The 15,988-nt window shown below is 41.3% G+C and overlaps 1 protein-coding gene across 1 annotated transcript in view; it reads left to right on the plus strand.

The window, feature by feature from the left end:
* The first annotated feature begins 238 nt into the window (after positions 1 to 238).
* Positions 239 to 15,988, plus strand: part of LOC131196970 (vomeronasal type-2 receptor 26-like) — a 28,660-nt gene continuing 12,910 nt past the window's right edge. Inside the window, exons 1-3 of the mRNA XM_058180499.1 lie at positions 239 to 529; positions 7,542 to 8,393; positions 14,390 to 14,608. Coding sequence (XP_058036482.1) covers positions 239 to 529; positions 7,542 to 8,393; positions 14,390 to 14,608 — 1,362 coding nt within the window. The remainder of the gene's footprint in view (positions 530 to 7,541; positions 8,394 to 14,389; positions 14,609 to 15,988) is intronic.

The following is a 15,988-nucleotide window of genomic DNA, read 5'->3' on the forward strand; positions in this document are numbered from 1 at the left end:
GGGTGGCAATTTTTGCCCTCCTGGAGGCTCAAGAAAAGCCTCTGGAGCCCAGGGAGGGCAAAAATGCCCCCACTCCGTGGTGCAGGAGGCCGACTAGCCATGCCCACCATGGTCACATCCACCCAGCAACCGGGGGGGGGGGAGAACCCCTTGCTAACATTTTTGAAGCCAACCCCTGGCTGGGACAATTTGCTTTGTGGCATCTGCCAGTCATTGAGCTTGTCACTTTATTGGCAGCATGGTGACCAAGTTCTACCAGCATATCCTGGCTTTGGCATTTGCCATAAATGAAATCAACGAAGATTCCAGGATCTTACCCAATACCACGCTTGGGTTCCATATCTGCGACAGCTACAGTGATGCCATGCTGACCTATCGGACTACTCTGCAGCTTCTTTTCAAAAAGCACCAGTTTATACCTAACTATGAATGCGATGATGGGAAAAAGCTAGTTGCCATTATTGGCGGACTTGGTTCCACCGTCTCATTCCATATGGCAAAACTTTTAAGCCTTTATAAGGTTCCACAGGTAAGATCTGCTCATGGAATAATGGAGATGTGTACAGTCGTGGCCAAAATTGTGGAAACCTTTTGGGGAAAGTGTATTTTTGATTTTTGATGGCTAATAACATCACTTTTTTTTTTTTTTGGAGATAATCCTATTTTTTTCAAGATAATCCTATTCTGCTGCTGGAATGGCCTGGGAATAGCCTTCACCCAATTGAAAATCTACAGAGCTGACTAAAGAAATTTGTTAGTCAGAAGCGACCCAGTAATAAACCTATTAACAGAAGCCATCCTTCAGTCTTGGTTTCACATTATAACAAGCTGCAGAACTAAAAGACTCGGTCCACTCCATGGGAAGACGTTGTAAGGCTGTAATTCATGCGAAAGGTTACCCAACTAAGTATTAACTGATGTGAAAATTTTTGCATATCTTGTTTTTTCTATGGTGATAATTTTTCTACATCTCGTTTCACCTTTCTTCTTTATACTATAACGACTATTCTACTAGCAAATCCTTCATAAAAGTTATTGCATTACATTCCTGATTAAATTATCTTTCCATGGATCTATAATTTCATGGTGCTACTCCCCAAAAAAGTGGTGTTATTAGCTAGTCTTGGAAAATACACTTTCCCCAAAAGGTTTCCACAATTTTGACCATTACTGTATAAGTTAAGATCTTTTTTCTTCTCAGTTTGATTATGCAGTTCAGAAAGAGGACTTTTGCGGTTCGTAAATGGATTATAGATGGACAGGAATGTTTCCTGGGAATGGGGAAAGGGATAGGAGACTAATACTAAAATTGTGTCGTGAAAAAGCTGCAAGGGATCTTGGAGGTCTTCTAGTCCAACCCCTTGCTCAAGCAGAGGATCTTTCAGACAAGTGGCTGTCCAGTCTCTTCTTAAAGACCTTCAGTGATGAATCACCTACAACTTCTGACGGCAACTTCTGTTCCACTGGTTAATTGTCCTCAGTGTTAGGAAGTTTCTCCTTAATCCCAGGTTGCTTCTCTCCTTGATCGGTTTCCACCCATTGCTTCTTGTTCTATCCTCAGGTGCTTTGGAGAATAGTTTGACTCCCTCTTCTTGTAGCAACCCCTGAGATATTGGAACACTGCTATCATGTCAGCCAAGTCCTTCTTTTCATTACACTAGACATACCCAGTTCCTGCAACCGTTCATCATATGTTTTACTTTCCAGGCCTTTAATCATCTTAGTTGCTCTTCTCTGACTTTTTCCAGTTAATTACCACTAGTCTACCTCTCTCTCTCTCTCTCTCTCTCTCTCTCTTTTTTTTTTGAAAAATTTTATTTATTTTTAAACATGAAATAAAAGAACCTCATCAAATCAATTCCGTTACAACGTGCTGTAAGGGTGTTAACTTATCTTCCGGTGCATTCACAAAATAATCATCTCTTCCATACATATATCTTATACTCATTTTTCCTAACATATCTTTCCATTTAACCAGTTATAGAACAAATCCCATATTTTATAATATTGTTTATCTTCTTGTTCTCTAATTTCAAATGTTAATTTACTCATCTCTGCACATTCCAACATTTTTCTAATTATTTCATCTTGCGAAGGTAACTTTTCATTTTTCCGATTTTTTGCAAATACAATCCTAGCTGCTGTAATAATATTCACAATCAAATATTTTATATCTCTAGTATATATCTCCAGTATAATTCCCAACAGAAAGATTTCTGGCTTAAAGTCAATATGCTTTTTCATCATTTTTTCCAACCACGTGTGTATTTTAGTCCAATATCTTTTAGCTTCAATGCATGTCCACCACATGTGGTAATATGATCCAGGTATCTGATGACATTTCCATTATTCTACCTCTTTTTAGGGGTGTAGAGGCTCAGTGGCTAAGACACTGATTGAACCTTTCGATCGAAAGGTTGGCAGTTCATTGGTTTGAATCCCTAGTGCCGCGTAACGGGGTGAGCTCCCGTTACTTGTCCCAGCTTCTGCCAACTTAGCAGTTCGAAAGCACTTAAAAAATGCAAGTAGAAAAATAGGGACCAATTTTGGTGGGAAGGGAACTGCGTTCCATGCACCTTTGGCATTTAGTCATGCCGGCCACATGATCACAGAGATGTCTTTGGATAGCACTGGCGCTTTGGCTTTGAAACGAAGATGAGCACCACCCCCTAGAGTTGGGAACTATTAGCACATATGCGCGAGGGGGACCTTTAACTTTGTACCTCTTTGCAAGATACTTGTTCCAGGAAATCTTTTTTTTTTTTTAACATGTAGAAAATTCTGGTTACATGATAGAATTAGTTAAGTGGCAGAAACTGTGGGATAGGAATTATAAATTAACGATGTCAACTGCATATAAAGAGAACTTGTATAAGATGCTTTACAGATGGCGCCTTACACTGGTGAGGTTGGCAAAGATGTTTAAAGATAAGTCAGCTAAATGTGGGAAGCACCACCAGATACCTCGATCTTACTATCAAATGTGATGGACATGTGTAAAAGCAAAAAAAAAAAAAAATTGGACAAAAATAAAGACATGTTTGCAAAAGATGATAAAACAACGCATCGAGCTAAAACCAGAAATATTTTTTGCTGGAGATCTTATCTGAAAGTTATAATAAAGAGAACCCTTATTTAATTATCCATGTTCTAACTGCAGCTAGAATCGTATTTGCACAATATTGAAAAAGTAAAGAGATTCCTATTGATGAGAAGGTGATTAGGAAAATATTAGAATGTGCAGAAATGAACTGATTAACACTAGCGATTAAGGAGAAAGAACAAATTAAATATTATTTATTTTTATTTATTTATTTGTCAGTCATATATAAGATAACAGGTAAAAGTACAAACATAATTTGAATACATGAAAAGAGTAAGTAAAAAGAAATCTTAGGACAGGGACGATAGGCACGCAGGTGCACTTATGCACGCCCCTTACAGACCTCTTAAGAATGGGGTGAGGTCAACAGTAGACAGTTTAAGCTTAAATTTTTGGGGGTTTCGGGAAGAAACTACAGAGTCAGGGAATGCATTCCAGGCATTGACCACTCTGTTGCTGAAGTCATATTTTCTGCAATCAAGTTCGGAGCCGTTTACCTTCAGTTTGTATCTATTATTTAGAATAGAATAGAATAGAATTTTTATTGGCCAAGTGTGATTGGACACACAAGGAATTTGTCTTGGTGCATATGCTCTCAGTGTACGTAAAAGAAAAGATACGTTCATCAAGGTACAACATTTACAACACAATTGATGGTCAATATATCAATATAAATCATAAGGATTGCCAGCAACAAAGTTACAGTCATACAGTCATAAGTGGAAAGAGATGGGTGATGGAAACGATGAGAAGATTAATAGTAGTGCAGATTTAGTAAATAGTTTGACAGTGTTGAGGGAATTATTTGTTTAGCAGAGTGATGGCCTTTGGGAAAAAACAGTTCTTGTGTCTAGTTGTTCTGGTGTGCAGTGCTCTATAGCGTCGTTTTGAGGGTAGTAGTTGAAACAGTTTATGTCCAGGATGCGAGGGGTCTGTAAATATTTTCACGGCCCTCTTCTTGATTCGTGCAGTATACAGGTCCTCAATGGAAGGCAGGTTGGTAGCAATTATTTTTTCTGCAGTTCTAATTATCCTCTGAAGTCTGTGTTTTTCTTGTTGGGTTGCAGAACCGAACCAGACAGTTATAGAGGTTCAAATGACAGACTCAATAATTCCTCTGCTAATGTATTGTTGTGGTTGAAGCTGAAGTTGTCATTTATGGGGATGCGATGGGTCAGGGGCTAGGACGTTGAGCTTGTCGATTGAAAGGTCGGCAGCTCAGCAGTTCGAATCCCTAGTGCTGCCGTGTAATGGGGTGAGCTCTTGTTACTTGTCCCAGCTTCTGGTAACCTAGCAGTTTTGAAAGCACGTAAAAATGCAAATAGAAAAAATAGGGACCACCTTTGGTGGGAAGGTAACAGCGTTCCGTGCACCTTTGGCTTTGAGTCATACCGGTCACATGACCATGGAGACGTCTTTGGATAGCGCTGGCTCTTCGGCTTTGAAACGGAGATGAGCACCACCCCCTAGAGTCGGCAACAGCTAGCACATATGTGCGAGGGGAACCTTTACCTTTACTTTTTATTGTTGTGGTTGAAGCTGAAGTAGTCATTGATGGGTAGGACATTGTGGTAGATAATTTTATGTACTATGCTTAAGTCAGACTGAAATCGGCATAGTTCTAAGTTATCCAAGCCCAAAATTTGGAGTCTGGTGGCATAGGGTATTTCATTGCGAGCAGAGGAGTGGAGGACTCTTCTTGTGAAATATCTCTGGACTCTCTCGATTGTATTTATGTCCGATATGCAGTGCGGGTTCCAGATAGATCAGCTGTATTCAAGGATTGGTCTAGTAAATCTTTTGTATGCTCTAGTTAGTAGTACAATATTACCAGAGAAGAAGATATGCAAGATTAGGTTAACAACTGTTAGTGCCGTTTTGGCAATGTTGTTACAGTAGGCTCTGGCACTTAGATCTTTAGAAATGAGTACTCCAAGATCCTTGGCAGAGTGAGGGTCATCTATAAGGTCATGACCATCTAATTTGTATTTTATCTTTTGATTTTTTTTTTAGCTAATGTGCAAGACAGAGTATTTGTTGGTTGAGATTTGAAGTTGCCATAGAATAGAATAGAATAGAATAGAATAGAATAGAATAGAATAGAATAGAATAGAATAGAATAGAATAGAATTTTTTACTGGCCAATTTGTCCTGATGCATATGCTCTCAGTGTACATAAAAGAAAAGATACGTTCATCAAGGTACAACATTTACAACAAAATTGATGGTCAATATATCAATATAAATCATAAGGATTGCCAGCAACAAGTTATAGTCATACAGTCATAAATGGAAAGAGATTGGTGATGGGAACTATGAGAAGATTAATAGTAGTGCAGATTCAGTAATAGTTTGACAGTGTTGATGAAATTATTTATTTTGCAGAGTGATGGCCTTCGGGAAAAAACTGTTCTTGTGTCTAGTTGTTCTGGTGTGCAGTACTCTATAGCGTCGTTTTGAGGGTAGGAGTTGAAACAGTTTATGTCCAGGATGCGAGGGGTCTGTAAATATTTTCACGGCCCTCTTCTTGATTCGTGCAGTATACAGGTCCTCAATGGAAGGCAGGTTGGTAGCAATTATTTTTTCTGCAGTTCTAATTATCCTCTGAAGTCTGTGTTTTTCTTGTTGGGTTGCAGAACCGAACCAGACAGTTATAGAGGTGCAAATGACAGACTCAATAATTCCTCTGTAGAACTGAATCAGCAGCTCCTTGGGCAGTTTGAGCTTACTGAGTTGGCGCAGAAAGAACATTCTTTGTTGTCCTTTTTTAATGATGTTTTTGATGTTAGCTGTCCATTTGAGATCTTGCGATATGATAGAACCTAGAAATTTGAAGGTTTCTACTGTTGATACTGTGTTGTCAAGTATTGTGAGAGGTGGAAGTATGGAAGGGTTTCTCCTAAAGTCTACCACCATTTCTACGGTTTTGAGTGTGTTCAGTTCCAGATTGTTTTGGTTGCACCACAAGGCTAGTCGTTCGACCTCTCGTCTATATACGGATTCGTCATTGTCTCGAATGAGACCAATCACTGTTGTGTCATCTGCGAACTTCAGTAGCTTAACAGATGGATCATTGGAGATGCAGTCATTGGTATACAGAGAGAAGAGAAGTGGGGAGAGCACACAGCCTTGGGGGGCCCCTGTGCTAATTGTACAGGTATTTGATGTGATCTTACTTAGCTTCACCTGCTGCTTCCTGTTTGTTAGGAAGCCATTTGGTATTTTGTAACAATGTTAGCCATTTGGTAGACCAATCTGTCACATAGTCAAAGGTCTTTTTAAAGGGTAGTTGCATTGTCTGTAGTGTTGAACAATTTAACATAGCCAGCGAAGAGAACACAGTTGCTTTTAATATGATCGCATATTATATTTTTATATGATATGGCAAGTATTTTATCAATGGTTAGAGAATAAAAAGGGAAACTGGACACAGAAGGAGAAGATTAAAGAAGAATAGAAAATATGTTAAGATAGAGGTATAAATAAGATGATAATTGTTAGTATTATGATGGTGAGGATATTATGCTTAATAGAATAGAATAGAATAGAATAGAATAGAATAGAATAGAATAGAATAGAATAGAATAGAATAGAATAGAATTTTTATTTATTTTTATTTAATTTTTATTTATTTAGAATTATTGTTATCATTATTGTGTTCTTACTAGAAGACATGTTAAGAGGAAAAATGAATAGGCTTGTAATGTTCAACTTTTTAATATACTATAATTTTAAGATTAGAGAATTACTATTAATGTGAATGATGTTGTAAATGTTGAACATTGTTGCACAGAGATATTTGTACCCAGGCGACACACTGTTTAAGGAAAAATGGAATGTTTAGAATAGAATAGAATAGAATTTTTTATTGGCCAAGTGTGATTGGACACACAAGGAATTTGTCTTGGTGCATATGCTCTCAGTGTACATAAAAGAAAAGATACGTTCATCAAGGTACAACATTTACAACACAATTGATGGTCAATATATCAATATAAATCATAAGGATTGCCAGCAACAAAGTTACAGTCATACAGTCATAAGTGGAAAGAGATGGGTGATGGAAACGATGAGAAGATTAATAGTAGTGCAGATTTAGTAAATAGTTTGACAGTGTTGAGGGAATTATTTGTTTAGCAGAGTGATGGCCTTCAGGAAAAAACAGTTCTTGTGTCTAGTTGTTCTGGTGTGCAGTGCTCTATAGCGTCGTTTTGAGGGTAGGAGTTGAAACAGTTTATGTCCAGGATGTGAGGGATCTGTAAATATTTTCATATAAACCTTTTTATATAAAAAACAACATGCAGAAACATTCAAGCAGAAGGAAAATAGGTATTTATCTTTGGGTCCGTGCAGACTGAGATACATTTATTTATTTTTTACTCTGACAATTGCACAAAACCCTTCTTTGCATGCAGATTTATTTATCCATTCCTTCCAGCTTAGTTACGGCTCATTTGCTCCGGAGAAGAGCTGTATTACCCAGCAGCCAACTCTATACCGCACGGTTCCAAATGAAACCAGTCAGTACATGGGAATTATCCAGCTCCTTCACCATTTTGGATGGACATGGATTGGGTTCTTCATCGTTGACAATGACGGTGGAGAACATTTCATGCAGGTGTTTGAACCGCTGCTTTCCCAAAACGGGATCTGTTCAGCATTCACTACGAAAATCCCCAAAGCAGAATTGGGTGATATGTCAAGCGTTAATAGGCAAGCCGAGAACGTTTATCTACCGATGACTTACATCAACGTGAATACAATTGTTGTTTATGGAGATACCTTGTCCATTATGTTGCTGAGCCAGTTTATGCTTCAGGCAACTCATGGTAGTAGTTCAGATATACTCTTTCAAAGGGTATGGATTATGACTGCCCAGATTGATTTTGCAATGTCCAGGCTTCAGATGGGCTCAGATTTGCAAGTGTTTCATGGAGCCATTGCTTTTACTATTCACTCCCATCAACTGCCCAAGTTCCAGAAATTTCTTCTGGCCCTAGACCCTTGTCAGGCTGGAAGAAATGATTTCCTGAAGGTCTTCTTGGAGCAAGCTTTGGATTGTTCGTTTCATTGTCCAAAGATTCCAACGGAGGCCACAGAAGTATGTTCTTGGGAAGAGAGCTTGAAGAAACTCCCCACGTCTCTGTTTGAAATTCGCATGACCGGTCACAGCTATAGCATCTACAATGCGGTCTATGCTATAGCACATTCTTTGCATTCCAGGGAGTTATTTAGAGCCAAACTCAGATCCAAGAGTGGAACCAAACTTCAAAGTCTTCAGCCTTGGCAGGTAATGTCTGAGGGGGCTGTCTTGCCATCATAAAAAAGATGAGTACAGACCGATACATCATCCATCTTATCTCTTTCAAGAGTGAATGCAATTGTATCAGTGGTGGTATTTAGCCCATTCTATCCGGTTTGGGCATGTTGTGTCTGCACCCCCCCCCCCGAGCCGGGCTCCCTGCCAGAAAGTGACTTGGAAAGTGAGGGGGAAGGGCCATCAGGACTTACCTCGGGAGCACCGGCTTCCCTGGCTCAGCTCCAGGAGCCAGAGGCAGGCCAGGTGGAGGAGATAACGAGGCCTCTGTCCCCTGACTCTTCCCCCCCACAACAGGCCATGACTCCAGACCCAGCTGATGACAATCAGACCTGGCTGGACCCTAGGTTTCGTAAGCAGGAGAGGCGGGGTGGGGCAGGTCTAGGAAGTGCTGAGTCATGGAGCCACACCCCACAGGATATAAAAGCAGCAAGAGCTGCTATGCCTCTTCGTAGCAGGCAAATCAATTGCTTGACTAGAGCTGAAGTACTATTTGTTGACTCATCGGCATCGAGGGAGATAACAGAGGCACTTGGCAGACGCTCACTAGTTTGCTGCCAGAGCTGATAGTGCCGGCTATCGCTCAGACGGAAGCGAAGGGGGACAGAACAGGGCAAACTGGTAGCAGCAGCTTCGGGAAGCTCATCTCACCCACCCGGACATCATCACATCCCGTTTTTAATGCTCTGCGCATGTGCAGAAAGTCTTGTGCATGCGTGGAGGTGGTGCATGCGCTCACATTTGCAAACTGGAAGCGAAGGTAAGGGAATACCACCCCAAATTGTATGTCTAGTCTAGTGAAAAGAAAGACTAGAGGTGACACGATACCAGTGTTCCAATATCTGAGGGTCGGCCACAAAGAAGAAGAGGTCCATCTGTTCTCCAAAGCACCTGAAGGCAAGACAAGTAGCAACGGATGGAAACTAATCAAGGAGAGATCCAACCAAGAAATAAGGAGAAATTTCCTGACAGTTAGAACAAGTGGAACAGCTTGCCTTTATAAGTTGTGGGTGCTCCATCACTTGGAAGCTTTTAAGAAGAGACTGGACAGACACTTGTCTGGAATAGTAGAGGGTCTTCTGCTTGAGCAGCGGGATGGACTAAAAGATCTCCAAGATCCTGTCCAACTCTGTAATTCTGTTATTCTGTAGCAGGGGTGTCAAATTCAACTTCATTGAGGGCTGCATCAGGGTTGTGTTTGACCTTGGGAGGCCAGGGTGGGTGTGGCCAGCTCAATGTCACTCATGTCAGGGGTGCCTGTGGAGACCCGAGCATTCTGCCAGCAAAAATGGGCTCCTGAGCTCTGTTTTCAGCTGCAAAGGCTTCCTGCAATCATCTGCCAGCAAAAATGGAGCTCGAGTGGGCTGCACACAGCCCTTGTGAGATCCGTTTTTGGCTGTGACAGACTCCTGCAACCCTCTGCCAGCAAAAACGGAGCTCCATTTTTGTTGGCAGAGACACCATGGGCTAATCCTTTGCTGTTTCCAGGGCAACCCTGCGAGCCATATCTAAGCACCACACAGCCTGGATCTGGCCCATGGGCCTTGAGTTTGACACCCCTGTTCTGTTGTTCCAGAGCTGGCAATGGAATCGGACAGGCTGAGGTGAGGCCAGGGCCATCAGGAAGTGAGGTGCGGACTCCAGAGCCACCAGAGACTGATAGTAGTGAGGCAGAGGAACAGGAGGAGCCTGTTCCTAACGCACTCATGAGAAGAGCTGCCAGAAGGCAAGAGCAGCTCAAGCAGAGAGGACAACTTGGGAGTAAGGCCAAGAGATGATTGGCTCCTCCCATAAGGCTTAAAACAGACCAGCACCGGTGTTTCAGCTTTGCCGGAAAACAACGTTGTAGCTGCATCTTCTGTTTCATCTTCTGCTTTGTATACATCTTTGTTTTTGTGGCTTCTGGACGTTTGCCAGGAACGGCCTTTGGCAGTTTGCTTAATTGGACTAAGATTTGTGAGATAACTGAGGAATTTGTGTTGGGAGGCATTTGTTTTACTTTGAGTTGAACGACGCTGGGAATGAAGTAATTCCCAGTTGTTCAAATAAAGTTTGTTTTTCCACGGACTAAATTTATTACTACCTACTTCGGCCTGGGTCACAACATGTTCTATAAGATACACTGAAGTACAACCATAAGTTTCATTTTCCTTAATATGTAAAACATGACTTATGGCAGGATTGTCAAACTTGTGTCATCACATCATTATCACATGACATATTGTATCATGACTTTTCCCCCCTTCGGTAAACCAGGGATGGCCGTGGCCAGCGTGTGATGCATCTGGCTCGTGGGCCGAGAGATTGACATTCCTGACTTATGGTGTGTGGTGGGAAATGCTTAATTTTTTTAAAAAAGCATTTGGATACTGTAAAAGAACTCTAGTTTAGAGTTCTAATAGGTTGATAGTATTACTCTTGCTCTCTTGTTACTGTTGTTCCACATTCGAAAGCTTCAAAACGAAGTGCCCATGTGTGCAAATATCTTTACAGTGATGTAATGTCAACCCATTGACATTACATCACTGTAATTACAAGTAATTATCACTGTAATTACAAGTAACGGTGAGTTCCCGTTACTTGTCCCAGCTTCTGCCAACCTAGCAGTTTCGAAAGCATGTAAAAATGCAAGTAGAAAAAATAGGGACCACCTTTGGTGGGAAGCGTTCCGTGTGCCTTTGGCATTGAGTCATGCCGGCCACATGACCATGGAGATGTCTTCGGACAGCGCTGGCTCTTCGGCTTTGAAACGGAGATGAGCACCACCCCCTAGAGTCGGCAACGACTAGCATGTATGTGCGAGGGAAACCTTTACCTTTACCTAATGTCAACCCATATTAGCGATCTTATTATTTATTAATTAACACACAGCTGTATTTCCATTTATAGAGAACAAATGTAGATAACTACTTGTTGCTGCATTTTGAACCTTGTAGCTGCACTTTTCATTTCTTGTTTACTTGAGTGTGGAAAATTTGCTATTGTCTAGTGCAGGGGTATCAAACTGGCAGTGTGTGGGCCAGATGCATCCAGTGATGTCCACCCCAGCTCCTTGAAGGGAAAAAATGTTGTGATACGTCACATGCCAGCAACGCGACGCCGCAAGTTTGACACTCATGGTCTAGTGCAGGGGTCACCAACCTTTCGGACCTCAGGGACCACTAAATTCATAATTTTGACTCCCGTGGACCACTAATGTGATCTGCCTAATGATTGGCTGGGTGGCCATGGTTAGGCGGGCATGTGACTGGTTGGGCATGGCCAATGCAATGTCACTCGTGTTAAGAGGTCCCTCACCAGCCTCTACTCACCCCTCCCCTTCCAACCACTCCTCGCTTGCCTGCCCAGGCTTCTTAGGGCCTCAACAGGAAGCAGTTGTTGGAACTAAGCAGCCACCATGAGATAGAGTTAGCAAAACAGCTGGCTCAGTTCAAATTGGATCTGGCCGAGAAGGAGGCTCAGCAGAAGCACCTCATTGAACATTAGGAACATAGGCTTTCCAAGCAGAGGGAAGACTGCGGGAGTGCAAGGCCAGGGAGTGAGAACCTGGAAGCTCAGCGGGCTGAATTGGGCAGTCAGTTCCAGGCCATGAGTGTTGTGCCTCGTCCTCCCTCCTCTCCTCAGCTGGGCCCCTCCCGCCTCCTCCCAGGCCTGCTATCAGATTCAGAGACTGATAATGAAGAGGAACGGCCTGGCATGCCTCCAGCCCCCAGCCCTGGCACCATGCCCGGACAGGATGTCAGGAATGAGCAAACAAACCTCACTCCTACAGCATGTGAGCACGAAGCCAGCCACGTGTTAGAATTGCCGGCAGCAGATCTGGAGGAAGAGAAATTACAGTGGATGGATCCCCGCTTCCGGAGAATTGAGAGGCAACGTCAGCAGAAGGAAGAGAGGGGCAGGCCTGGATAAGTGCTGAGTCATGGAGCCACACCCCACAGCCTATATAAAGGATCAGCTTGAGTCAAGCAACTTTGAGTCAAGCAAAGTCTCATCTGGTTTGCTGAAGTCACAACTTGGATTCCTGCCTGCCCTGAGAAATCTGAAAGGAATTTGGCAAAGCTGCAGAGGCTTCGTGGCCACGCTTGATACAGACTTCCCGGACCCGGTCGTCGGAGGGGGAGGGGGACACGACAATGAGGCAGTCCCACTGAAACAAGGCCCTCCGGCTCTTCGCCACCAACGGTGCTTCCCTCCAGCCTTTGCCCTACATCAGGAGGCTGAAGCAGAGCCCGCATCAGAATTTCTGCCCCCCTTCCAACCCACACAAAAAGACCCTGAAGGGGGAGACTCTCTGCAGCGACACAAGTGTTCATTGCACATATCCAGCCCAGGGGCCGTTGTTTGAGGACTCCTGATGTAGTACAATAGAAAAAAATGCAAATAATTTGTCTGCGGACCACCAAAATTTTATCGTGGACCACCAGTGGTCCATGGACCACCAGTTGGTAACCACTGGTCTAGTGCATGGAAGCCTGAAATAGTGTAAAGCTATCTGAAGTTGTAAAAAGCAAAGAAAAAACATGAGTACAAAACCAAACTACAGTCCTTTTGTACTTGTGATTTATGTCCTCTCATCATTTTCTGCATTCTTAATCATTCTCTGCATCTTTAACCAATAAGATTAACCCAGATACCCTGTAAGGTATGTAGGGGCAGAGCTGGCTTGCTGTCAGGGTTCCGACGGATGCCTTAATTAAATCATGAGTCTCGACCCAAACTTCAAAAGAAATCCAGTTATATATAATAATAATAATAATAATAATAATAATAATAATAATAATAATAATAATAATAATAATAATAATAACAACAACAACAACAACAACAACAACAACAATAACAACAATAATAATAATAATAATAATAATAATAATAATAATAATAATAATAATAATAATAATAATAATAATAATAATAATAATAATAATAATATCAGAGTTGGAAGGGACCTTGGAGGTCTTCTAGTCCAACCCCTGCCCAGGCAGGAAACCCTACACCATTTCAGACAAATGGCTATCCAACATTTTCTTAAAATTTCCAGTGTTGGAGCATTCACAACTTCTGCAGGCAAGTTGTTCCACTGATTAATTGTTCTAACTCTCAGGAAATTTCTCCTTAGTTCTAGGTTGCTGCTCTCCTTGATTAGTTTCCACTCATTCCTTCTTGTTCTACCCTCAGAGAGGGTAGTTTGACTTTGGAGAATAGTTTGACTCCCTCTTCTTTGTGGCAACCCCTGAGATATTGGAACACTGCTATCATGTCTCCCCTAGTCCTTCTTTTCATTAAACTAGGCATACCGAGTTCCTGCAACTGTTCTTCATATGTTTTAGCCTCCAGTCTCCTAATCATCTTCGTTGCTCTTCTCTGTACTCTTTCTAGAGTCTCAACATCCTTTTTACATCATGGCGACCAAAACTGAATGCAATATTCCAAGTGTGGCCTTACCAAGGCATTATAAAGTGGTATTAACACTTCACGTGTTAATTTATTAGGAGCTTCATGTTGGCATGTTCCCAAGTGAAGCCAGCTCTGACCCTATATAATTTATGATCCAATTATGAGCCTGTTTTCCCCCACCCCCCAGGGTGTGTCATCAATCACATTCGCAATTTCGAATGTGGGTTGTAGAGGTCACTCCCCTTGCTGCTGTAGGTAACCCTGGGAAACAGCCTTGAGAGAGATAAACGTGGAATGTGCATCTGTTTTGGGCTGCTGTGCAGTTTCTCCAGTTTCCCATCCCACCTGGCCTATGGCAACTCGAGACCAGGCCAGGGATGCTCTGCGAGTTGACATCTGTCTGTCTAGCACGGTTGTTGGTCTGTTGCATCTCTTGAGAAATTGCACCTTGTAGATTGAAGATTCACACATTGCAGAACAGGAAGGAGATGCATTTGCAAACAATCCCAGTCAAATTTTCAGTGCATTGTTTTCCTTTCTCTGTGTCTCCCTCTGTACGTTGGATGTAGCTCCACCCAGTTATTCAATCTATTGCGTTTAACAATTCCGCTGGAGAAACAGTGGGCTTCAATGGAAAGAAGAAGATGGGTGGTGGATTTGATATCATAAACTTAATCACCTTCCCAAACAACTCTTTTACTAAAGTGCAGATTGGAACAGTGGATCCTGAAGGGGAAAAACTCAATCTTGATGACTTGAAAATTGTGTGGCCACTACGGTATAATCAGGTATGATCTATGATTCATTTTCAGAACGTTTTTTTTTTTTTTTTAATAAAAAAGTTTTATTTTTACAATCTTATCAAATAATTCATCCAATGTACAGTTATATACAATTAGTCGGGCCTGCCCAGTCACCACCCCCCTTTTTAACCTTCTTCCCTCTTCTACCTTCTTTTACTTTCCAAACCTTCCTCTCCTTCTCTTATCTACCTCCTCTCCTCCCTCCACCCTACACTCTTCTCCCTCTTCTACCCCTCTTCCTTCCTCTTCTCCTCTTTCCTACCTCCTACTCTCTCTTTTTTCCCTCCCCACCATTCTAAAATGGCAACTGGTCAGACCCGACCCTACATTAATTATATTTATACATCTTCAATAATCCCTGTACATTAACCATCACTCCATCACTAACCTCAACCCCCCAATTCCCTTCCCCTTTACCCCCCACCCCCCACCCCGACTTCCCAGAACAAAATGCAGGGTATCAAAACTAACAATCATAATCTAAAATAATTCCTAAATTATAATCTCAGTCTCCACGCTTATTCACACTCTCAATTCCCTCTCCTTCAAAAATATATCTAATACAAATTATTTCCTAAATTTACTCATATGCTATTTGATATTTTTTTATCTGATACTTATTTTGAATATAATCAATCCACATTTTCCATTCTAAAATATATTTTTCTTGTGTATAGTCTTTCAAGTAAGCAGAAATTTTGCCATTTCTGCCAGATTTGATACTTTAAGAGTCCATTCTTCAATTGTAGGTAATTCTTCTTTCTTCCAATATTGAGCAATCAAAAGTCTTGCGGCTGTTATTAAATTCAGAATCAATTTAGTCTCTATAGCTGTACAATCCATAATTATTCCTAGTAAAAAGAACTGCGGGGTAAACTTAATCTTCTTTTTCAAAATATTCTGCATGATCCACCATACTTTAATCCAAAATGCTTTAACTTTTCTGCAAGTCCACCATATATGATAATAAGTAGCATCTTCACAATCACATCTCCAGCATTTAGCCTGTACATTAGGATACATACATGACAATTTTTTGGGGTCTAAATGCCATCTATAAAACATCTTATAAAAATTTTCTCTCATATTTTGCGCTTGTGTAAATTTAACATTCCTCACCCAAATTCTTTCCCAAGTTTCCAACATTATTGGTTGCTGAAAATTTTGTGCCCACTTAATCATACAATCCTTAACCAAATCAGTCTCTGAATCTATTTCTACTAATACATTATACAACCTCTTAATATGCTGTTGACCTTGATCTCTCATTTGTTTTAACAAATTATCCTCAATTTGCTTAACACCTATTTTTTGATCTAATTTCCATCTAGCTTGTAGTTGTCCATATTGGAACCATGTATAATT

The sequence above is a fragment of the Ahaetulla prasina genome, chromosome 4, assembly GCF_028640845.1.
Source record: "Ahaetulla prasina isolate Xishuangbanna chromosome 4, ASM2864084v1, whole genome shotgun sequence".
Taxonomy (NCBI): domain Eukaryota; kingdom Metazoa; phylum Chordata; class Lepidosauria; order Squamata; family Colubridae; genus Ahaetulla; species Ahaetulla prasina.